This window comes from Diadema antillarum, unplaced genomic scaffold (assembly GCF_040938485.1).
Source record: "Diadema antillarum isolate AM-2024a unplaced genomic scaffold, OU_Dant_1.0 seq00000634_RagTag, whole genome shotgun sequence".
Taxonomy (NCBI): Eukaryota; Metazoa; Echinodermata; class Echinoidea; order Diadematoida; family Diadematidae; genus Diadema; species Diadema antillarum.
The window spans coordinates 281,913-308,901 of record NW_027271551.1 but is presented as its reverse complement, the minus strand read 5'-3'; the positions used below and the strand labels follow the sequence as shown (position 1 = coordinate 308,901).

General features: G+C 38.6%; 1 protein-coding gene across 1 annotated transcript in view; it reads left to right on the top strand.

The window, feature by feature from the left end:
• Positions 1–5,674, top strand: part of LOC139736246 (MAM and LDL-receptor class A domain-containing protein 1-like) — a 63,769-nt gene extending 58,095 nt beyond the window's left edge. Inside the window, exons 27-30 of the mRNA XM_071646978.1 lie at positions 2,125–2,235; positions 2,814–2,990; positions 4,366–4,406; positions 5,253–5,674. Of these exons, the coding sequence (XP_071503079.1) occupies positions 2,125–2,235; positions 2,814–2,990; positions 4,366–4,406; positions 5,253–5,423 (500 nt within the window). The 3' untranslated portion in view covers positions 5,424–5,674. The remainder of the gene's footprint in view (positions 1–2,124; positions 2,236–2,813; positions 2,991–4,365; positions 4,407–5,252) is intronic.
• The last annotated feature ends 21,315 nt before the right edge of the window (positions 5,675–26,989 follow it).

The window sequence follows — 26,989 nt, the reverse complement described above, 5'->3', positions numbered from 1 at the left end:
TATCAGAGGACAAAGCTCATGTACATTTGATGGCACTTTCCTCTTGCACTCTCATTATTCACTTTTTTTACCGGTATAACACATACATGTAAGACGATAAACATGATGAGAGTTGATTTCACTGCCATTCATATTCACTTATCAGAGAGAGGCCTTCGATATACAAAGTCATGATTTCGGATAGGATCCACGGTTTCATTAAAGTTTTCAGTAGTGACAAACTGTCAGTCCCAGACAATTACCAATCGTTGTAGGTCGATCGTTGTAGGCCCATGGTAGAAAGTCACTGACCAGAGCTTCTCAGCCAATCAGAACCCAGGATTTTATTTAAATCATCAGAGACTAGCAACTTGTCATAGGTGGCAACTTTCATCAAACGGTGCCCTGATCTGTCCTAAGAGTCTCATTACAGCTTATTGTCCATACACGTATAATTTTGCTAGTTTTCAAATTAAATGTTGTTGATACTTAAAAGGATAATGGTATTGGTGGAGATGATGATTGGGCTTTTCACTTTTTGCGAGATACCGAGAAACCAGAGCGTATGCATATAGAGCATAACATTCTAAAATGAATTCAAATCTTCAATCTGTAAGTTTTGGACAAAACGATGTTGAGATCAAAGGATTCAACAAAATACTTGTTTTCCGATAAAGAGGGAAGTACAAGAGCCTGTCATCGTAAGCATGCACTTTCATAGTTTTTAAAAGTTACGACAATCTATAAGTTTTTGGACATTACGGTATTGGGATTCAACAAAACTCTTAATTCCTGGTAAAGAGGGCAAATGCAGGAGCCTGACATCTTAAGCGTGCAATTGATAGTTAACTTTTATTCTCAGATTTTAAAGGTACAATGTTGCTTTTACACGTAAAGACTTTCAGGACTGATAATAATTCTTTTTTTTTTACCCATGTATTAGACTCCTCAACGAGGAGTTGGTTCCAGACTACGCCGGGTATTAATGGTATGTAAACCTCCCTTACTGTCATCATGCGCACTCAACGAATTTAATGTGACTGTAGAGAAAAAAAAAAAACTATTAGATTTTCAATATCTTTTCCTGAACCTTTGGTTATTGCTATATGTCATCTTTACAATACAAAACCAAGAAAAGTCTTGGAAATGACTGATATTGATTAAAAAAACAAAACATTACATCAAACTTGAAGCTGAGCGAAGCTAGTATATAGGGTTAGATACATAATTCCGAGACATTTCGTGTGATGAGGCAAGTTATCTAGTGTCATTTGAAACCCGCACTCTCGAAAAGCTAAATGTGAGTTTGTTATGTACCTTTATGTCTTAAGGATATTGTAATTCAGGGGAGTACCAATGTAACAGCGGTCAGTGCATACCAGACTACTGGGAATGTGATTGAATAATTGACTGTTCCGACAACAGCGACGAAGACCACTGTGGTATAAAGTTAGCCATCATAACCATCAACCTATTTTTCTTTTCTTTTTTTTTTTTGTGGTCCCATTTCCCAACAGGCGAAATACAATACCTCAAAGCTGCGTTTTATTGTTTGTCGTGACCATCTTTAAAGTAAGAATAGCTGGATGAACATCCAGACTTCTGATCATTATGGAAAGTGATAAATGTGCATTTCGTGCAAAGTATCTATTATGTGTTCTGACTTATCAAGGAATATTACATCTTCAGTGTTGCAACTGTTGTACTAGAGGGCCCTCGTTACTATCATAGCCCAGTGTTGTCAGCTACCCATCTATTGAAACACCCTGGTTGTGAAAGGGACATGCTGGGTAAAAAAACAAACAAAAAACACACAAAAAAAAAAATCCGAGGACGTTGGAGCTTGACCTTTTTTCCTTATCGTGCGTTGTAACGTTTCTTTTCCCCAGCTTGGTGATTTGTAAAAGGCGGTTCAGAAACTTTCAATTCAATTCAATTCAAAGTTTATTTCATTTTTCAACAAAAACATATGTTTCACTTCATTTCCGCCTTTCCGCCTTTCGTCATGAAGACTTTCGGATCCATTTTCTTTTCGGAATAGGTACTATGCACTATGCAATAGTTAGATTGACACGAAAATGTTATTGATATAGCTCGGTTTATTGTCGTTTCTTGATGTGTTCTCATTGTCAATCTTCTACACAGTCACCTGCGGTGGCAATTCATTCCAGTGCTGGAATGGTGAGTGTATACCAGCTTCGTGGAGATGCGACGGATGGAACGATTGCTCCGACGGGAGTGACGAATTGTCATGCGGTATTTTCTTTTTACTTCCATATAATATTATAAGCATCGTGTAATATCCGTGTATTGTGCGTATCAGAATGTAAAGTACATTCCATACGCATATTTAAAATGAAATATATGCTTGTTATACATTGCACGTTTAAGACTCTGTCATTATCTTCATATTTGTCGGTAAAAACGGACAATGTATACCGGGCAACTGGGAATGTGATGGGTTCAGTGACTGTTTCGATAACAGTGACTAACATTACTGTGGAATAAGTTTCCCCCTCTTTCATGTGGGAAAATGAGAATATTAACAATTATGCCCTAAATACTTCATTCATTTTAAACTACATATACTTGTAACTTAAATATCAGGGAGTGAAAAAGGAACGAAAGTAAAATATGACGCAGTCATAAAGGTTGAGAACAAAAAAGGCATATTTTGCGCATTTCCAGTACTTGTAACACAATGGTGATTGCGTTCCCCATCTATAGAAATATGATATGAGGAAAATCAAGAAAATGTGCCTATAAGGTGATTTTGGTACAGGAAAGGGTTTCTCTGTACCAAGTTTGAATACCGGTGTTCTCTCTTTCCCAAGGAGGACCGATATACCTCACAGAACCTCCAATGCCCTACGCCGGAAGCTGCTACGGCTTTGGATGTAACTGTATCGGAAGTAACTGCCTTTCATCAGACTGTTACTGCGATGCAGCGTGTGAGCGGTTCAACGACTGCTGCTACGATTATAGCTACTATTGCCCTAACACTGGACTAGGTATCATTCGTATTGCTCTCCTCTATACTTTGATTGTGTACTGATGTTGATGGACTTGGAAACATTAGTAATATGACAATATCATGCTCCAGTCAAAATTAAATTTTGGTGTTGTGGAAAAGGAAATCTATACAACATCAGTTTTATATTGCAAAATATTGCAATATCTGCTACACAAATGAAATAGAATAAAGTATTTGATGGCAAAAAGGGGACCTTGGCAATAAAATCTTTGTATCAATTTGATGATGGACAAACCCATGAAGGTCATGCAGCAACAGAGTAATATCTATAATAGGATTATCAAAAAAGTTCAGATTATATTTTGGTAACGTCTTACATTTCACTACAGGCAGAATAACTTCCATTTCCGTTGAATTTATATAATCCATACGTATGTGTGTGTGTGTGTGTGTGTGTATGTCCGTGTAATTTACTTCCACGTGTTCCAGAAAAAAAACAAAACAAAACAAAACTGAAGAAGAGGGGTTATACTTTGAAAATGTGATCAACCATGACATTTGCAGGGCTCGTTTGTAAATCAGTTTTGTAACTAACAGGGCTACCCTGTGAAAATAAAACGGAAAAAAAAATGAATAAATACGTACCTACATAAATGAATAAATTGACATAATTCTGTCACAGTCAATGAGTTGTAAACATGAAAGCTGATTCTTTGTGATCCAATCTCTAACGAACTCTTTTGTTAATAAGTTAAGTTAGTCTTTTAGAAGTAATCTAAAATCCTATTTGTTTAGCAGTGCATTTTTAAGGCAGACTTTCATGTCTTCTTTTTCATCTTCTTCTATTACGGTGTATGTATTTTCAGTCTTTTTGCCAGATGTAAAGCGCCTTGAACATTTAATCAGAGTAGAGAATGGCGCTATAGATTATGTATGTATATATATATATTATTATTGTTATTATTATTATTATTAATTCCTAGTCGCAAATGCGGACAAGATAATCTTGCGACATCTCTGTTTCTCCAAAAATCATTGACCCTGGTAAATTTGCAGGATTCATTGGTGAGATCATTACAATAATTGAATTGACTGGAAAAAAAAAACCCACACATAATATTTTATCATTTATCAAAAAGCTGGACATCTACATTAATTCTGTTGAATCCTCAAAATACTGGAATGTTTACAATGTACCGTGTTTGTGCAGAATGTTAGCATGTGACTTGAACTGGTTTACAATCATCTAAATACCATATGCACAGGCATCTTGAGTGTATCTTTATTCTCTTTTTATTTGATTGTTAATTTGATAACTTTTTTTTATCCTGCCAGATTGAGAAAAATGTTTCTAATCGAACAATATAAAACACTTAACGTCAATTTTTTGTCTGCATTTCTACGCTGTGCAGCAAATGGACTTTACTACATCCAAGCTTTGGACGCTTTACCGGTAAGTCTGATAAACCGGAATCCTTCCAGAAAAAATAGGTAAAGACAAGATTTCATCATTATCATCCTTTTTAATTTTTCTTTCTTTAATGAGTTCCCTGTTGTCTTTGTATTAAATTCGAAAGTTTTCTGTCGTTACTACGGAATTACGATATTTAGACCGTTCCTCATACAGAATAGTCCCCGATATGTTGATTGTAATAGCGATACGGATAAGAAATGTTCATAAGATATACTTTTGGGACAATTTCTTTAGCCAAAATCACCAGGTATAGTGGGAACAGAATAGCGCCATGACAGTAATACTTTCATCATCGAAAATTGTAATGTAAACTGTGCGACGAAATATTGTCAAGCGATGTATAGTTTATCAAATTCTTCAATATAAATCACTTCGGTGATGTAAGGGTATAAATGAAGCTCATTTTATAGACAAATCTTCAAACATGTCAAACGAAGCGTGAATGTCCTTCAATATTTGTCTCCCTCTACAGATGAAATGTGTAAGATCGCAACTGCTTATCTTTAATCTAACAAACATGTCGGATCAGCAGTTGGGATCTTACAAATTTCATTTGTAGAGGGAGAGAAATTAAAGAAAATTCACCCCTCAACCTTTAACCTTGTTATCAATACCTTGTCCGCCTTGGACTACTTTACATAACAATGTCGGAGCCTGGGTAGTCCAGTGGTTTCTTTTCCCGACATGTTTGTTAATTGCAGAACACTATTTGCGAGCTTACACATTTCATTTGTAGAGGGAGACAAAGTGAAGAAAATTCATAAGTCAATCTTCATCCATCTCCCACTATTCTCTTGCTTTTGTGTCAAATGAAATCGGATTTAGGTTGAAGTGCGTCGTCGACGTGAAATCAATGGCAAGCGACGCCGCAGACGCAGGGATGTTGGGGAAGAGGAAGGCGAGGACATGAACAAAACCCGTCGTCGCAGACGCAGAACTGACGTAGAAGAGGAGGAAGCCGATCCCGAACCCGAAGCCGAAAACTCGTCTGAATGAATATGACCCCGCTGGAATGAAAAAAAAATTGTAAAAATCAGATGGACTAGCTACTGACTTCGATATCTACTGACATCGATGTATTCTTAAGGGTATTTTAACTAAGACAGTGATTTTTACCTGATTGCATGTCATTGTCGACCTTATTTGTTTTTTCTTTGGCTAATGATAAGATAGCGATCATGATTTCAAATCTTGTATGATTGCAGATTCGAAGCTTAAAACAAACTGTTTTTTTTTTCGACACATCTGGTATCACTATACTTTTCAATTACTGTCATCGTGTGTCTAGACCGTTGCTCTGGAGCTATTATTCTTACTCTTTATTATGGTCTGAGACTGTAGGAAAGACCGTCTACACACCGCAGAAATAACCAAAGAAAACAGCTTTCTTGTCACGGACAAAGATCCATTAAGAATTTCAAAACTGAAGAAGGGAGGGATATTTCTCCGGAATTATCCGCGATTATCTGCGATCTAATTTTCAGCTTGATTGATGACTCATTTATAATGGAAATTGCAGAATAGTGGGCATTTTTTTTCGGTCGCAAATTACAGAAGGTGAAATGTATAGGTTTCCGATTGATAGACTTCCAATTGGATCTTGTTTATCTGAGTCTTAAATGCTTTTACTGAAAGCCAAATCAACCATAACATCCACCCCAACACGACCTTATTTCATATTTCATATACCCTTTTAAAGGGTAATATTACCTAGAAGCGATAGAACGCGTGGTCTTCTTTTAACGTGCTTTATCAAACTGTTCGAACAATTGGAAAGTCGTGCACACGGTATTCAATACGTCATTGCTATAACCTGCAGTGGTCGGTCAAAGTGTGAGGTCAGTGAGTTATATCTTCTTCTTTACACATCCGTATTATAATAACGAAAACAATTAAGTACTTCTCGTCTACAGTTGTGGATGCCCTCTAAGTGATTGCTGTGTAATTTGAGTAGTTATTAAGATGAACAAAGTTTATCACTCATGCAATGGTAATGAGTATAAAAGTTCGAGGTTTAGAAATTGAATTGTTAATGATGACTACAAAGCCAACAATAAATTATTTCACTTGAATATCCAAGAAATCTTCGAGTCATTGTTGTGTGTTTGTACCGTTATAATATTATGTTGTCACACCTGGGTAAGGCTACGAGGTGTAACTTTAAATAGACAAGGATAGCAGCTTATACAAACATCTGTCTATTTGCCTGTATGAATGATAAGCAGGTGATGCCGTAATTATTGTTTCAAAGTTGTGAACGTCGGTATAGCTAAGATAAAGAAATAAATTCGACCAATGGTCATATTCCCTTATGGTAATATAGAATTACATATTTTAATGAATCGATGATAAATCCATGAAGAACAATATCACAACGATTTACAGGTAGTGAAGGTATTAAGCAATTGTGACAACTGTCCAAGAACAAAACTAATATAGATCTCAAATATCACTTCTCCTTTGAACAATGCTTTAACATCAATATTAAAGTCACGTGCACAGCAAGTTCCAAAGCCCAATAACATCACAAAGATGGCATGCTGCATTTCATTGACAAACATTCCTGTTGCGACACGGATTGTCGCCCCTACACGGATTGTTGCCTCCTGCTCGGGGCGACAATCCGTGACGGGCGTTGGCGGCACGGATTGTCGCCCCCTACACGGATTGTCGCCTGGCGACAATCCGTGACGCTTGTGCAGTTCCCAGTTTTTGACCTCAAAGGCGACAATCCGTGTTGGCAAAAAAAATTGTTGCGACACGGATTGTCGCCCCGTCACGGATTGTCGCCCCGGGCTCGGGGTGCTTCCTCCGGTGTTAAGCTTTGGTGGGATGGGTATGACTGGTAAGTTATGCGTATGTGTGTGTGTGTGTGTGTGTGTGTGTGTGTGTGCGTGTGTGTGTGTGTATTGTGAGCTGCATGATATGTGATGTGTATGATTTGTTGTGTGTGTGTGTATGTGTGTGTGTTTGGAGTTTAGTAATACAATATGTAGAAACTATGCATGTGTGGTGGTTGTATAGTGGTAGTGGTTTGTTTGTATGTGTGTATACGTGTGCCTGTATGCTTACGTGTGTATGTGGAATATAGTGGCGCTACTGTGGCAATACAAACGCCTTCCCAGTGTATGAGCACGTGTTTAAAGAATTCACACCAGCGTTAATCTAAAAATAGTATGGGTGTGTCAACCAATATCAGCGGTGAGGCGGGCTAGGCGAGAGAGAGACCGAGAGAAAATACATACGAGGGAGGTACCCTCCCCAAATGTTATTTGTCTTTGTTCATTTTTCACTGCAGTCATTTTCTTCCATCAGTCTTATAAACTAGAACGTCCATACCACTATTCTTTGTCCCAGAATAGGTTTGGCATGCTTTATGCATGAGCGAATAATTTCCACACGCCGTAAAAAATTTGTCAATCGTTACTTGATTTTAGCACAAACGAACTGCCATTGCATACCGCTAATACATACGTAATACCTACAAACACCAACAAACACTCAAACAAACCTCATAATGCAAATAAACCAACTCAACACTTTTTTTTCCTTGATATTTACTGATTTCATTCAAATCATTCATAAATCGACCCATTCTGGGTGCAACATGAACAAAAAAAGTTACAAATGGCAATTCGAAACACAAACAAATCCATTTGTCAATTTATACCACAAATAATCTCACTTCAACATAGATAACTCGATTATAGACCAACCATACTAATAATTTCTTCACGAGAAAGTTTTGACATGTATAGGGCCCTACCAAACCTATATTCCTTGAATATATTGGTTTGGATCATGTAACACCTTCTTACTTACAAGGGCATATATACATTAAAAAAAAAACACACAAATACATTACACAAATCTAGAATGAAATCAGTCATAAAAACCCGACCACCCCCTCCCCGCCCCAACCGAAACAAATCTAGGGCCTACATCTATCCTAATATTGAATCCTACCAACATCCGTCATACCATTTATAACTATCCTTCTTCAAATCCAATCCCCAACTCACCAACCTATGATTAAACAAAACCTAAATCATCCCACACCCACATTCACCAACCCAAATACATACATACACACACACACACACACTCACGAAGATTCGTTATTCCGAAGTTTTGTTTTTTCCGAGGCTTCATTTATCCGAAACACACAATTCCCTATACCTAGTGGTTCGTTGATCCAAAAATGAAATTCGGAATAACGAACCTTCGGAATAATGAGCCTTCGGACGAATGAGCCTTCGGACGAATGAGCCTTCAGAATAACAAACTTTTGCAATAACGAAATGTAACCCCCTTCCCACATACCGACGCACACCCGAACCGATACCACATCCTTCCTGATGAAACGATTTCCCAATAATGATAAATAAGACATAATGGACCGCATGCAGAAAAGCAGCATCCGCCCGCACGCAAGCTCCACTCCGAATTAATATACAAATCTGCCAAACAAACTCATCAAATTCAAAGCTGCTGATAAAATCAATATCAACGTTTATGCCAGCAACAGCTTACTAGGTATCCCTCCCCACGCGCAGCTAAAAAAACACATACGCAAAAAACTGACATAATAAACACATTCTTCCATCACACACACACACACACACACACACACACGCACGCACAAACGGACACTAAATTATCATGTGCACGCGCACATACACACTTCCTTGAAACCTCACCATGACTTTTTACATGGCATGTTTGCATGAATGTAGCCATGTAAGTTATGTGTTAGTATTTCAATGATTACGTCCAGAACGATATTACCCAGCAAAATGTGCTTCGAGGGCGGGCGACAATCCGTGTAGGGGGCGACAATCCGTGCCGCCAACGCCCGTCACGGATTGTCGCCCCGAGCAGGAGGCGACAATCCGTGTAGGGGCGACAATCCGTGTCGCAACACATTCCGAAATTTTCCGGTTGAGTGCATAAAGGTTGCTAATAATTATGTGCGTTTTTGTTTGTGTCTGCAAGGTGAAATAGGTATATAGATATATAGTTTTTACTTGATTATATCAAATATAGTCCTCTACAGCTTTATTGTCTGTTGATACAAATACGGATGGAATGTATTTATTGAAACATCAGTATACTATTGTTTGCATATACAATATAATTATTATATACAGAGGTATGATGATGCACTATTATTACTGTCATTGTACGTCATACACATGCTTGTTTGCAACATACGCAAATACATAATCTAAAAAAAAATGCATTGAATAGATACACAATAAAATAAAAAGCGGTATAATAGTAAAGCCCTCAGTGGAATCACTGATGTGTTATCGGAATTCAAATTGTCCTACAATACCAAATTTTGATAACCAAACGGAGTAAAGCACAACAGCAACAACAACAGCAGCAGGAACAACAACAACTCACGCACAATGCGCTGTATGATTATCGTTTAGTGACCGTTTCTTCTAGCTAGTCTGTATCGTTAGTAAAGATTAGAATGTATTATAAGATTGGATATATATATGTGTGTGTATATATATATATATATATATATATATATATATATGTGTGTGTGTGTGTGTTTGTGTGTGTGGCTTGCGTGTGTCTTTGTGTGTTTCCATTTACAGATGTGCAGTTGTATCCAAAGTGTTGAAATATAACAATATAAAACAGAAAAAATATGCTTTTCCTGTTTGTCACTTTAAAAATAATTTGCAACTTCTCCAAATAGGTGAACCTGCTATTTTTTTCCTTACATTGCTAATTGTCAATTACTTTAGGATGAGTCGGAAATTACTGCAATTATTATTTATTAAGTTTTTGTGAACATAAACTATACATAATGATATAATTATAATATAACAGAAACCAGAAAAAAAAAGCGAGCAAATCAATGGGCGCCCCCCCACACACACACATACACACACACATCATTGCGTTTGTCTAAATTCGAGCAAATCCTTCCGTTCTCACAATTGCGTAAGTGAGCAAGAGTATTTCTACACTACTTATTTGTGAAAATGAAAGATATGTAGATCAATGCATGGGTACGCAATACTAAAAAAAAAAAAAAATAAAAGTCACAAAGTCATGACTACTTGTCCGTGGAATATTCTGTTTCCGTCGAATGTGTCAATACCCCTTCGAGTAAATACACACTGACCCCCTGTTAGGTTCACACGCCATTTACTATCATTGATGTGAGTAATAACTGAATGGTGTACAATTTAGTTTGAGGCAATTTGAATATGAGAGCATGAATAAGTTTCATTAAATCCATGATTAATTTTAAAGTTAAGTTCCAGATTTCGGTCAAATGTTAAAGGGGACCTCCGGATGATTTTCAGACTTTTACATTTGAACAACTATAAATTAGTCAAACTGAGTACAGAGTTTCAGAATTTATAGTGTTTGGGATAAGTAATGAGAATGTTTTCAAAATTTATTATGAATTGCAATGAACAAGGATGATAACATGACAGCCTCACCATAAGAATGCATGAGTTGGGGCTCAAGGAAGCAGAACAAAAGAAGAAGGTATTCATGGATTTTTCACAGGTGAACTTGTTGAGCAAGCGGTATTGTAATGGAATTACACTGCTACATTTCTGAAATATATGAGGCTCTGATGTCACCATCACTGTTCAGTGTAATTTGTTTAAGATTTTCAATTTATTGGTTTTTCTGCTCAAGGACCACAATAAATTTTACGGATCTATACATGTGAAATTATGAAAATCGTCCGGAATGCCCCTTTAACCTGTGTACAAAATAGAACTTCACACAGGTGAATTGTATGCGATTATGTACATACAATGACCCTGAACAAGAGACATGAATACCACCTTTTCAGAGCTCTGCTGACTAGGCTTCTGGTCACTTGCTCCAAGGAATTTTTTATCAATAATTCATGATGGATTGCCCTGAACACTGGAAATCGGAATTTATCTGAATGGTAAAATGTGTGGACATGAAAAAAAGCAAGCTCATGTGTTCATTTATTTGATCTATTTGCATACACTACATTCAGGATGAATAAAGACTTGCTGTGAAAGTGGAATTTCTCATGAATATGCAATTGAGCATTCATTACCTGGTCATTGTTTAGGACCATTGTCTGGGTGTTAACGACACACTCCCATGCACACCAATTGACCCCTGTGCAAATCCTAAGTTTTGTAAAGAAGGTTGAAAATAGAGCAAAATCTAAATCCTAACTTAAAAATAAATCTTTAATTTAGTAAAATTGATTTAAGCTCTCATTTTGAATCACCTCAAAATTGTGCATTATTCGGCTATTAGTTTGTTCATATCAAAGTCAGCGTAATCTGATATATAGTTCTGAACTATTATGGATCAAAAGAAGGAAATGTTCTTTGTAACAACTAGTCACAAAAATACCCCCAAAAATCGCTACTACCAATGGTAAAGATAATCTTTAATAAACAACTTACCCCGTATTCTCTGGCGGCAAATCGTGCGTCTACCCTGGCCAATCGCAGGGTGAAGTTTACTTGGAGACTATACACAGGAGGCTACACGGGGTTTGCTCTCCGTGTTGCGCCTATTAAAAGGTCGTGTCACACCTTTCCGGGCAAGCCTTCCGTGCGACTGGCGAAGAACAATTTTTGCTACCCGGAGGTCCCCGATGACCCGCAGATGACCCGCAGATGACAGTACCTAGCACGTATGTCACTTGTAGTTACCCGGAGTTGCGCACGCAAATACTCTTTTACCTGCAGCCAAGTTTTGGACCTGTCACATCTGTCCGGGCAAAATACGGGGGCTCGATGCATTTGGGGATTTTCGAGCACGCAGAACAATTTTAGCGGGCGGACAAGAATTTTGGCGAGTTTCCGATGCGTCTTAAGGCCGTGTCACACCAGCCTTGCGTGCGACTTGCAAAGAACAATTTTGACTACCCGGAGGTCCCCGTAGATATCCGCAAATGACAGTACCTAGCATGTATCTCAAAAGTAGTCGCCCGGAGGTGTGCACGCATATTTTTTTTACCCGCAACCGTGTTTAGGCCCTGTCACACCTTTCCGAGCAAGCTACTCGGGCTTGTTACTAGTCCAGTCAAAATACGACAAAAAGGGGGTTAACCCACAACTAATTGCAACAGAAACGATTCCACTTGCATTTGACCCGGAAGAGCTATTAAAATAACATATTAAAAGTTCCCTAAAATTCGAGTGGTGGATCAGTGTCTAATTTGTATAAATTCAAAATGGCCGCCATACAACCTATTTGTGCCTATATCTCGGGATATATAACCCACAGAAAGTAAATTCCGGTGTCTAATCTTATGTTTTTTAGGTCAAGCAATACAATTATGTTATCTGTAGCAACTTTCAAGCACCCTTTTATTGGTTTTGCATACATTTGCATATAATTACATGCAAAATGACCGCCATATTGCCTGTGATAGCTGTATCTTCGTATACCATTGATATACACTCAGGAATAAGACCCTATATCTGGACATTAAACCCGCAGAAAATAAATTCTGGTGTCTAAACCTTTTTTTTTTTTTTTTAGGTCAGGGAATAGAATTATGATATAAACAATAACTTTCAAGCTTCCCTTTATACATTTTTTTGCATATATTTGCATTTATTTAAATGCAAATGGCCGCCATTATGCCTCTACAGGCTTATATATCTATCTGTAAAAGGTACCCTGTGATGGTGTCTGTGGTCTTAATTTTACTGCTGAGAATCACTGATATAGAATACGTTCCAACCAGGAATAATTACCTATATTTCACTAAACATTTGCATAATGTATTTATACATAAATCTATTCAAATTAAGAGTAGCTTACATCCATAAGCTACTCTACAAAATTTTCATGAGTTTGGACATTTTGTTTACAGAATGTTCTTGTCATATCAGGGTACCATGTCTCTCACTCACTTTCTGAATAAAGGACCCAGGGGTCCATCCCTCACCCGAGTATCTCAAGTTCACCTTCCATGCATTCTTACAAACTATTACTTGGGAGAGAGGAAATTTGAAGACTTTGGGAACCCCTAGGGCCATATCTGGAAGCCTTTAGGGACTTCCAGGGCCCAGGGAGGCATGATGTTCATGATATACATGACACTAGCGATAAATGCACCTACAATACTAAGTTTGTTGAAAACTAATTTGACCATGTGTTTTCAAAAAAGAGGATCAAAAATCAAAATTGGTCCCCAATAATTTGGTCCCAGCCCCAAGACTGCCGCACCTAGATCAGATTTTAGGTACCTTTGGGCATCCTGTGGTCTGGGGGGGGGGGGGGGGGGTAGATGGTACCCATTTTACCAATATTCTACTAGCCAAGTTTGGTAACAAATCGAACACACCTTTTGTGAAGATGAACGTGTGAAAATTGGTTTCTATTTGGCTCTAGCCCCAAGTATGAGTATATTGAAAGTATGCTTATACACTCACTGATGTATTTACTCAATGCTCTTCTAGTTTTAGAAAAGAAGCAACTCTAAATTCAGAGGGGGACATAGTGCCCACACGTAATATATTATATATATATATATATATATATATATATATATATATATATATATATATATAATATATATATATATAATATGTATATATAACACGAAGTAGGGTGGTAATGCATTTTAGTCCAAGAGTGCTATTTATTCAGATCAAATTTTCGACGGATACATTCCTCTTCCTCAGGATCGACAATGACAATTGTGAAGAAAGATCGTCGAAAATTTGGTCTGGCTAAATAGCACTGTTGGACTGAAATGCATTACCACTCTACTTCGTCATCTTTTCTGTACTGGTACCAACACGCAGACTACAAGTATCATATATATTATATATATATATATATATATATATATATATATATACATATATATATGATATATATATATATATATACACATATATATATGATATGTATATATATATATATATATATATATATAATGTGTAATATTTCGAAAAGAAGATAAAATTGCGAAAGTAAACTTAAAACTATATGCAGTCTCCAAGATATTCAACCTTGTACATTATACCTAGCTCTGTTACACCTGGTTCTACTTTGTGTGTGTGTGTGTTTGTGTGTGTGTGTGTGTGTGTGTGTGTGTGAGGGGAGTTTTTTTTTTAATGATAAATTCCTTAATTTCGGGGTTCTGGGACCTTTTGGACATGGTGTCTATTTGAACACCTTGAAAGTCTATCATCCTTGGGATGCTACTCGCCTAGTTTGTTGAAAATCTGTCATTACATGGGGTTTTTAAAGAGAATCTGAAAATGATTTTTGAAAATGTATGCATGATTGACGACCGGACGGCAGAAGATAAATGATGACTATTTGCAATATTAGCTTGAACCTTTTTTTGCTGTCTTGAACCTTTGGCTAAGATAAGTTTAAAATCTCATGAATCAAAGTCACTTAATTTCAAGAAAACTTTCTTTCGTTTCCAGTACATTATTTTCATTTTCTACCTTGTGATAATACAGATACTCAAGGTATGTAATGTGATCACTGAAAATATAGATCAGGGATAAAAGTGTAAAACAAGCACACAAAACTCGCTTACACTCACAGTGTTCTATGCGTTTACCAAAAATTCTGGACTAGGATAGTGTGAAATTGCAGTTGATTAACTTTAAAGCAAACAGGATCTCGGCTCCATTTCATACTGAAGCGTGGTAAGTCTCACGTTTGTTGTAAACTGTGTCGATGTCTTTTGAGAATGCTTCTTATTCCTAGTCACCAAGAAACACAACATTACAAGTGTCTGATATATAATGGCCCACATCTGCCACTGGTATGGGTTGTGTGCAGTCAAATCTGTTTGCCCTGCAACTATACACTGCCAGTCGCTAAAAGCCTGTCTTGAAATTGCATCAGACTTCCTTCAGGAGTTCCTTAATAGCTGCAGCTTTGTCTGTAGTGATCAGAACATATTTTTGATTAAACATCTTCCTCAAATCGTCCAAATTCCAGTGATTGTATGTTATTTCCCTTCCACTGTTTAACATGAAGGAAAGCTGCTGCTGAAGTGGAGGGAAGGGACCTTTTGGAACAGGAACAGAAAATGATGTTATGTATTTTGTTTTGTTTTTAATCTGACTTAAGACTGCTTTTTTGCCAGCAAATTGAATTCAGTCTTCATGCTTCTCGCATTAGCGAAAAAAAAAGCCAGTGTGTTGATGAAAATTCTATTAGTGCGAAGCCTCAATGCAATAGGAAACATTTCTTTTAATAAAGCTGGAGATACACGTACAACGTGAAAAATGGTAAAAGTAAGACTTATAAGAATTCATACGTGTTGTACGAGCTTGAAGCCGATGAGAAGGATGCTGTTTGTATCAATTGACTGATGAATCCAGAGTAATAGTAATAGAAATGTTAAGGCATTTCCTTTTTTTTTCTTTTTTTTTTAATCTGGCTGTAAATCACAATGTTTTACATTTTCAGTAAGTCACTGGGTCACCTGGTGAAACCGCGCAAAAATATGACAAAATCCACTTTCATACAAATTATCACTGTCATATATGTTGCACATAGATAAACATGCCTTTACCAAAAGTTTTGCAACAAAAGACACAAGTATCGACTAAACATGGATACAAATCATCGCACACTTTGAAAGCTATATGAGATATGTCCAAAGTCATGAAACTTTTGTAGAGTAGCTTATTGATAATCATGAACTTGATGACATGCCCCCGTCCCTCCCCCTTTGGCAAAAAAAAAAAAAGAGAAGGAATAAATAATGAATTGCAACATAGACACAAGTATAAACAGTAAACATGAGGGCAAATTACAAAATATAATACATTGAACATACATGAAATATCTTAACGATTCCTACTACATAATTTGAGACTTTAATATTTGTGTACCTATTGAGCACACTTTGGAAGCTACGTTGAGATTACAGTTAAATAAAGATATGTTCGATTCGATGCTACTTACAGTTGTTTTCTGTTCTGAGGCTTTATGTCAAGAAAATGTGAGTACAATGTAATACAATACTTTTAATCAATGCAAGAATATAAACACTAGGTGTAAGGATAATCATCAAGGTTGTGAATGGTATCATAACAATTTTCCCTTGAAATCTTGGATGTATACATTACAGTACAATTAACGTTCTGCAGCTCATATTCGTATATCTGAAATTATATTCTCGGTAGTAATTTGAATAGATTTATGTATAAATATATGCAATTTTTTGTGAAATATAGGTATTTATTCCTGAGTGGAACATATTCTACATCAGTGATTCTCAGCAGTAAAATTAAGACCACAGACACCATCACTAGGTACCTTATACAGATAGAAATATAAGATGTGATAGTGGCATTATGGCAGCCATTTTGCATTTAATTGAATGCAAATATATGCAAAAAAAAATGTATAAAGGGAAGTTTGAAATTTACTGCTTATATCAAAATTGTATTCCCCGACCTAAAAAAACATAGGTTTAGACACCAGAATCTATTTTCTGCGGGTTTTATGTCCAGATATGTAGCGACTTAACCCTGAGTGTACTACATTAATGGTATACGAAGATACGGGCTTCCAAAGGCAATTTGGCGGCCATTTTGCATGTAATTATATGCAAATATATGCAAAAACTATATAAAGGGATGCTTGAAAGTTGCTACAGATAACAAAATTGTATTCCTTGACCTAAAAAACATAGGTTTAGACACCGGAATTTACTTTCTGTGGGTTATATATCCCGAGATATGGGCATAAATAGGTTGTATGGCGGCCATTTTGAATTTATGCAAATTAGACACTGATCCACCACTCGAATTTTAGGGAACTTTTAATATGTTATTTTAGTTGCCCTTCCAGTTCAAATGCAAGTGGAATCGTTTCTGTTGCAATTAGTTGGGGGTCATTTCATATTTTGACTGGACTATACGTGTAGGGATTTTCTAGCATACCGGACATTCCTGAGGGCGGAACAGGATTTGTGCGAGTCAGCGCATGTGTCTTACTTGCTGGACGCGTTATACTTGCGAGTATACTGTGTGACCTTTATACCAGTCGCGTGGGGGCTGACAACTAAATGACGGAATTCCTCTAATGGAATGGCTGAAATCTCACAGAATTTCATTATCTTGGCTGCATACGGGACTGCGAAGTACCTGCGTGGGAATTGCCTGGGAAGTACTGCCGCTAGAGGTCTCCTACTGGCGTTCTGCGTGGACCTCTACGGGCAATCCCGCGACTCACCCGGAAAAAGTTTTGGTCATGCTCAAAACTTGGCTGCGGTTAAATCGGACTTGCGTGAGCACCTCCGGGCAACTACGCGCTAGATACTGTCAGGTGCGGACCAACTGCGGAGAGCTCCTTGGAGTAAATTTGTTTCCCCGCAAGTCAAGCCGCAGAAGTTCCCCCGAACGGTATGACAAGGCATGAATGAAAATTGCAAACATTCTTGTTCGCCCGCTGAAAATCTTCAACGTGCTGGAAACTACCTCCTCGCCACAAGCCCGCGTTATGGTGTGACACGGCCTTTACCTGCTGGACCCGTGCTGTTTACGTTCTACTTTGGTCCATTCCGTTTGATCTGCGTGTAGGCGCATGGGTGGCGAGTGAGGACTGACAACTCGGCGAAGAAATTCCACTGAAGGAATTTAATATGGCAGATGTCCCATCGAATGTCATGCAGATGACACGCACTTCCGGCGCAAAAGCATAGGTCCACGGGCAATTTACGTACTTCATGCGGGTCAACTGCCTGTGACTTGCGGCAGCTACGGACCTCCTACTCGTGTTCTGCGTGGACCTCTGCGGCAATCCCCGCGACTCACCCGGAGAAGTTTGTGTTATGCTCAAAACTTGGCTGCGGTTAAATCGGACTTGCGTGAGCACCTCCGGGCAACTACGCGCTAGATACTGTCAGGTGCGGACCAACTGCGGAGAGCTCCTTGGAGTAAATTTGTTTCCCCGCAAGTCAAGCCGCAGAAGTTCCCCCGAACGGTATGACAAGGCATGAATGAAAATTGCAAACATTCTTGTTCGCCCGCTGAAAATCTTCAACGTGCTGGAAACTACCTCCTCGCCACAAGCCCGCGTTATGGTGTGACACGGCCTTTACCTGCTGGACCCGTGCTGTTTACGTTCTACTTTGGTCCATTCCGTTTGATCTGCGTGTAGGCGCATGGGCGGCGAGTGAGGACTGACAACTCGGCGAAGAAATTCCACTGAAGGAATTTAATATGGCAGATGTCCCATCGAATGTCATGCAGATGACACGCACTTCCGGCGCAAAAGCATAGGTCCACGGGCAATTTACGTACTTCATGCGGGTCAACTGCCTGTGACTTGCGGCAGCTACGGACCTCCTACTCGTGTTCTGCGTGGACCTCTGCGGCAATCCCCGCGACTCACCCGGAGAAGTTTGTGTTATGCTCAAAACTTGGCTGCGGGTAAATCGGACCCGCAACTCCGGCATCTCCGGCAACTGCGGGCAAGATACGCGCTAGCTACTGTCAGGTGCGGACCAACTATTCGGAGGTCCGGGTAGCAAAACATTTCCCCCGCAAGTCATCAAATCAAGCCAGCAAGGCTATTCCCCCAGACACGGTGTAACAAGGCCTTGAGCGTGCTAAAAACTCGTTCCGGGTGAGTCGCATAGCCAGCAGAGGTACACGCAAAACACCAGTAGGAGGCCCTTAGCAGCAGCACTTTGCATGCAACTCCCATGCAGGTACTTTGCAGGGGTGCTGTTCGTTATTCCGAAGGTTCGCTGTTCCGAAGGTTCGTTATTCCGAAGGGTCGTTAATCTGAAACACGCAAATTCCCTATACCTAGTCCTAGTAGAGGTTCGTTAATCCGAAAATGAAAAGGGGTTCGTTAATCCGAAAATGAAAAGGGGTTCGTTAATCCGAAAATTTGTGGCGTTATTCCGAAGGTTTGTTACTCCGAAGATTGGTTAATCCGAAAATGAAATTCGGAACAATGAACCTTCGGATCAACGAATCTTAGGAATAAAGAGCCTTCGGAATAACGAACCTTCGGAATAACGAGCTGTAACCCTTCGCAGTCCCTGTGTGTCATTCGTAGCTGAAAAAATAGATCGGTTTCGAAGCTCTCACGCAGGTCACATGGAATACAACCAAGTAGCAGGTAAATAACACGCCTCTATGCAGTAAGACGCGAGTGTTGCGACACGGATTGTCGCCCCTACACGGATTGTCGCCTCCTGCTCGGGGCGACAATCCGTGACGGGCGCTGGCGGCACGGATTGTCGCCCCCGTCACGGATTGTCGCCTGGCGACAATCCGTGACGCTTGTGCAGTTCCCAGTGTTTGACCTCGAAGGCGACAATCCGTGTTGGCAAAAAATTTGTTGCGACACGGATTGTCGCCCCGGGCTCGGGGTGGTTCCTCCGGTGTTAAGCTTTGGTGGGATGGGTATGACTGGTAAGTTATGCGTATGTGTGTGTGTGTGTGCGTGTGTGTGTGTGTGTGTGTGCGCGCGCGCGCGTGTGTGTGTGGGCGTGTGTGTGGGTGTGGGTGTGTATTGTGAGCTGCATGATATGTGATGTGTATGATTTTTTTTTGTGTGTGTATGTGTGTGTGTTTGGAGTATAATAATACAATTTGTACAAACTGTGCATGTGTGGTGGTTGTATAGTGGTAGTGGTTTGTTTGTCTCTGTGTATACGTGTACCTGTATACTTACGTGTGTATGTGGAATATAGTGGCGCTACTGTGGCAATACAAACGCCTTCAGAGTGTATGAGCACGTGTTTAAAGAGTTCACACCAGCGTTGATCTAAAAATAGTATGGATGTGTCAACCAATATCAGCGGTGAGGCGGGCTAGGCGACAGAGACCGAGAGAATATGGGTCAGAATTTTGAACGATGTACAATTGAGCCAAAACAAGGCAAATTTTAAAAAGTAGGAAATTCTCCAAATCATTTACCTTATCTGAAAGAGTATAACTCAAGCTTTAATATGAACCCAATTATACTGGGATTTTCCAAGAGGAACAAGTTTTTATTCACCGATAAAGTTAACCATGTCCAGAGCAGCGAACGTCCGTGGGGAATAGTACTGCACTTACATTTGAATACCATTTAACATAGTTTGCAACGATCTGATTCAGTTCAAAATCGTAACAAAGTATCTTAAGGGACAGGTGAACGTGTTGGGAGAATATCAAGCTTGTACTCTTAACCAGTACGTAATGGTAGACAACTGATGATTTAACCAAATTCGTCATTTCTGTTGAAATATTGCTCTTCCGCTAAACACTTCCTTCACTTTACGCGCATTTTATAGAAACTCAATATTTAGACCTCTTATTTCACTATCCAATACTTTAATCCTCACTCCCAAATAATAACATACCCTTCTATCATGTATCTGATCTAGGCAGTCTCGATAAACCAATAAACATAGCATAGTTTTCATCACGGAGGTTCACATATAGCTCACGGACGTTCGGAAGAAACAAGATATTGAACAATGCAGCTCTCTTGAGTTGGAAACGCATTCTACTCACAACCAACCGCAATTTCATGTCAAGAACAAACTCCTCCGCAAAATCCTGAATAGATATTATCAATTCTCAATTATAAAAGCTTGTTTATCTTCTCATACTGAGGAATCAAAGAAAACAACTTTTCCATTTCTCGTAAATGAAAGTAGAAACGTACGTGTAATCTCAGTGACGTATAGTCCATCCTTGAGAAGGAATATATCTATCAAAATTTCGTTATCACGAAGTAAAGATTCAGGTCCTAAATTTGTTATCTTAAAGGGAGGGTATAGTTTTGGTTGAGACCTAATTTCAGGTTTCTAACATTTTTTTTTTTGGTGAGATAATGAGAAACCTCTTGTGAAATATGAAAGAGCGTGTAATTCCACGAGGAATTCAACGTTTATTTGATGAAAATTGGTTTTGAAATGGCTGAGATATCCAAAAGAGAGCGATTGTAGTAAAGTGTGGGACCCACACTTTATTACGATCGCTTTGTTTTACTTTGTTTTTGGATGTTTCAGACATTCCAAACCCGATCTTCATCGAATAAACTTTTGATTCCTCCTAAAATGGTATGCACTGTAATATTTCGTAAGTGCTTTCTTGGTATCTTGCAAAAAGTTAAAATCCCAATTCTCATCTCCACCAATACTGTACCGTCCCTTTAAGTCTACAATGCAAAATTTGCTTTTAACGAACATGGTCACAGCTAATTATGACATAGAATTAACATAGAAAAACAAAAGAAATGTGCTCCGTTATAGAAATACATTGTACGAAGTTTAGCTGGAGAGGGCAAACGAATACGTTAGGAAGAAATCCCTCTGCGTTTGCTCCTTGTGTTACACACTGTTACCGAGGAGAATTTGTGTTATTATATTAGTCAGCAATTATATTTGGTTCGATACTGCGAAGTTTCGTCATACCAAGACACAATAAGTCCATATAACTTGGACGGATGTTTGTGATTTCGATATTATACAATTATGGTTTGTTATAACAAACATTTTGTAGCGCGTCATTTCGGAGGCTCGTTATTCATGCAGTTTGTCAATCCGAAAATTGATAGAGTTCGTATAATCATGAAGCTTTTTTATTCGGTAAATGATAGGAATCTCGGAAGATTAATCGAAAGGTTTATTAATTGGAACATGAACGATCAGGTTCGCTTATCCCAATGTGGAGAAACAAGTTAACAACCAAATCCTCCAAATTTCAAAACCTCATGATAACCGTTTTTACCTAAATGAATGTCAGGCCAATTCCACTTTTAGAAGAACGGACCTAAAAGTAATCAACCTTAATTTTTAATTTTTGGACTATCAAACTTTCGGAATAAGAACATTTTTAATAAGAAACCTTCTGAATTAACCACAATTTTTTTTTAATTTTCGGAAGAACAAACCTGTGGACATTCGGATTAACGAATCTTTGGAAGAGCGAACGTATCAAAGTGCAAACTTTAACCTATTCTTAATCACTGCTTTTTTAGCATGTGTTTCCAAAGTAAGCACAAAAGCACAAACAAATTTACGATCTCTCTGTCTCTTAAATGTAAAATGAAAAAAAAAATCTTAGAAAGAATTAAAAATTAACATTGCTTTTCATTGATGAGTATAAAATAACACTATGTCATGATAAGCGGAGGATTTGCGTGTTTTCATCAGACAACAATTGTATACTGCATTATTTTTGTTCGCTTGTGACGGCATTTCGATGAATAAAAATAAACAAACAAACAAACAAACAAACTTCTTCAGAGGAATTTGGTAAAACGAGAGTGCACTGGCAATTCTTTTCTCTGTTTGTTGGAGCTCGATCCCTTCTCTGTTTCTCCTCATTAATTTTTCATTCAACTGCTTCCACGTCCTTATGAAACTTTTCCGTTTCTTCTTCAACACATGCCCATTACAGACTTCATCTGTCATTATCCTGAATGTGATTGCGGAGCACTTTTCGGATCTGTTTTGGTTTGGTTTGTTTAGTTTTTGTTTTTTGCTTGGTCGCAGCATGTTCAGGCTACTTAGGGGATGAGAGAAAAATCGTCGTGAACGGAAACATAAGAATGAATTTTAACGCATTTAATATCATGACAATTAAAGCGAACGTCCGTTATGGAGACCAAAACTGGATGTGTTCTGTTTGAGACGGCAGCTACCATACTCAAAAGATAAACACTTGGAGCATCTGTCACTAAAAAGTGGCACTGTTCTTCTATCTCCTACTATGTAATCCATTGACTTATTCTACAAACGAACATCCGTGACCAAAATGTTTTCCGTTTGTTATTACAGGTAAATTGAGAGCTGAACGTTATTCACTTTTGGGTATGAGAGACTCGGTGGTTTGGTGATATTTTCAAGTAACATTAACTTACTGAGCAGTGATATATTTGTAATTATCAGAAATTTCCTTTCTCGGACAGAACGTCCGTGAAAGAAACTTTTAGAACTTGTAACAGTACAAATTGTCTCCAGAACCTCATTAGAAAGAAATTTAAATGCACCGAAATTACAGATTACACAAAATTCCATTTTCCTATAACTTTGTTTTCAGCGTTAAGCTGTTTTTTGTATAAATAGAGGGACACTGATCGTAAAACTGTAGGTAAATTTTCAACTGTTTGTTCATCATGATCACATAACGCCTTAAAATTTCTGAGACTACTGCTCTAAACTCATTGTTTATTTTGTAAAACTTTCCGTGTCGCTATCGTAGCCAAATGTTTTATAGAATACAGGACATTTTCGGGACAAATTATACCTATCGGTGGGGTTGCATACGTCACGGACGTTCGCTGGAATTGTCACGGACGTTCGTTCTACAACTAGGGTCATGTTCCAGGACGGATAACTAATCGGCAGAGAATACCTAGCATTCCTAGGTTTTTCAAAAATTTGAAAAGGTATTGTCAATCCAAATTATAAGAATTTTGACATCCTTACAACATATGTATTGCTCAGAGGGGGAACAGGAGGTGAATTTTCAGAGAAAAAAATTAATTATTTGCTTGGTTCTCGGTGAATTGCATGGTCCAAAAACTGCAGACAAACCTCAGTCCGCTCCAAAAATGGCATGCAGCTCCTCTGCTAGAGAGCCAAAGGCAAAATGTACCTCCGCCATCAAAGCAAGATGGTGTCCCACTCGAAAACGTTTCAATCATCACGGACGTTCTTTTTTTCTCGGAGGTTCGTCTAAAAATATAATTTCGGTTCCTATTCGAAAAAGGATGGACAGAAACTCAAAACAAACATATTATCTTGTGGCTACATCTTAGTTGATTACGACTCAGAACAATATCGCTAATAACGTTTAATGGGCTGCGATCTTTACTAGAAAATAGCGGAAGCACGTCCGTGACGAAAACTGAGTATAATTTTGTATAAAAGAATGTAACGCCCCATGTACAGCCAGCAGACGTACAATTTTTGCAGGATATGTTTATTAGGTGAAACACCCAATTTTTGTATACATTACAATTGGGACAACAAAGTAGAATTTGTAGCAGCGATAGAAATAAGAGCATCACGGACGTTCGTCTGTTTAGTGCTTTGATATTTCAATTGTTCTCTGTAATTTTATACGTGCTCATAAAGTTCTTATAATTTTGTCATACATACCCATGATATGTCAGATCCAGAACATGGTCAGATATTAGATGCCACGTACCATAAAAAAGGCACATCATTAGTTTGAAAAACAAAAATTATTGTGAAAATAGCGTTTTTACCGTATTTTTACGCTTTAAGTCCTTGTCAAATGAAAAATATCAGGCAAAAGTCAACCAAACCATACATTTCCTGAAAGGAAATTTACCAATCTTTGAGATGACATGAAAAAATCTGGTTTCTTAGATCATCTTGGCGTGTTCTAAGGGAAAGAATGTCATAAGGTGCGAAAATTGGCAATTGTACATCGTTCAAAATTCTCACCCAATATACATACGAGGGAGGTACCCTCCCCAAATGTTATTTGTCTTTGTTCATTTTTCACTGCAGTCATTTTCTTCCATCAGTCTTATAAACTAGAACGTCCATACCACTATTCTTTGTCCCAGAATAGGTTTGGCATGCTTTATGCATGAGCGAATAATTTCCACACGCCGTAAAAGATTTGTCAATCGTTACTTGATTTTAGCACAAACGAACTGCCATTGCACACCGCTAATACATACGTAATACAAACAAACACCAACAAACACTCAAACAAATCCTCATAATGCAAATAAACCAACTCAATACTTTTTTTCCTTGATATATATTGATTTCATTCAAATAATTCATAAATCGACCCATTCTGGGTGTAACATGAACAAAAAAAGTTACGAATGGCAATTCGAAACACAAACAAATTCATTTGTCAATCTATACCACAAATAATCTCACTTCAACATAGATAACTCGATTATAGACCAACCCTACTAATAATTTCTTCACGAGAAAGTTTTGACATGTAGGGCCCTACCAAACGTATATTCCTTGAATATATTGGTTTGGATCATGTAACACCTTCTTACTTACAAGGGCAGATACATAAAAAAAACCATAAATACATTACACAAATCTAGAATGAAATCAGTCATAAAAAAAAAACCGACCACCCCCTCCCCTCCCTAACCGAAACAAATCTAGGGCCTACATCTAACCTAAATATTAAATCCTACCAACATCTGCCATACCATTTATAACTATCCTTCTTCAAATCCAATCCCCAACCCACCAACCCATGATTAAACAAAACCTAAATCATCCCACACCCACATTCACCAACCCAAATACATACATACATACACACACACACACACACACACACACACACACACACACACATACGAAGGTTCGTTATTCCGAAGTTTCGTTTTTTCCGAGGCTTCATTTATCCGAAACACACAATTCCCTATACCTAGAGGTTCGTTGATCCAAAAATGAAATTCGGAATAACGAACCTTCGGAATAATGAGCCTTCGGACGAATGAGCCTTCGGACGAATGAGCCTTCAGAATAACAAACTTTTGCAATAACGAAATGTAACCCCCTTCCCACATACCGACGCACACCCGAACCGATACCAGATTACCACATTCCTTCCTGATGAAACGATTTCCCAATGTTTGATAAATAAGACATAATGGACCGTATGCTGAAAAGCAGCATCCGCCCGCACGCAAGCTCCACTCCGAATTCATATACAAATCTGCCAAACAAACTCATCAAATTCAAAGCTGCTGATAAAATCAATATCAACGTTTATGCCAGCAACAGCTTACTATAAAATCCCTCCCCACGCGCAGCTAAAAAAACACATACGCAAAAAAACTGACATAATAAACACATTCTTCTATCACACACACACACACACACACACACACACACACACACACGCACAAACGGACACTCATTATCATGTGCACGCGCACATACACACTTCCTTGAAACCTCACCATGACTTTCTACATGGCATGTTTGCATGGATGTAGCCATGTAAGTTATAAGTTAGTATTTCAATGATTATGTCCAGAACGATATTACCCAGCAAAATGTGCTTCGAGGGCGGGCGACAATAAGTGCCGCCAGCCCTCATCACGGATTGTCGCCAGGCGACAATCCGTGACGGGGGCGACAATCCGTGCCGCCAACGCCCGTCACGGATTGTCGCCCCGAGCAGGAGGCGACAATCCGACAATCCGTGTCGCAACACGCGAGTATGGAACTCGCCAGCATCCCGCCATTCTCCTGCGTGCAGGAAAATTCATTCTCGCAACTAGTCTACGTAGCTTACCCGGAAAGGTGTGACAGGGCCTTATGCAGTCACAATCTTAAAGCCCCGGTCACACAGCACTCCACGTCTAAATCACGTACAAAAAATTATGAAAATCTGGTGGACGTGGTCGTAAGTGGTAATTTTTTGGTCAATTTTGGTTTGGCCGTGCTTTGTACAGGGTATGGCCGTTGGCGGCTGTTCCACTGCCGAAGCACTGCCTAAGCACGGCTTACCACGTCCAGCCACGTGTATGTACGCGGAGAAATCCATTTTTCAGTGATAAGCCGCTAAACACAAGCTATTTCTCGTGATAACGACGAGTAATAC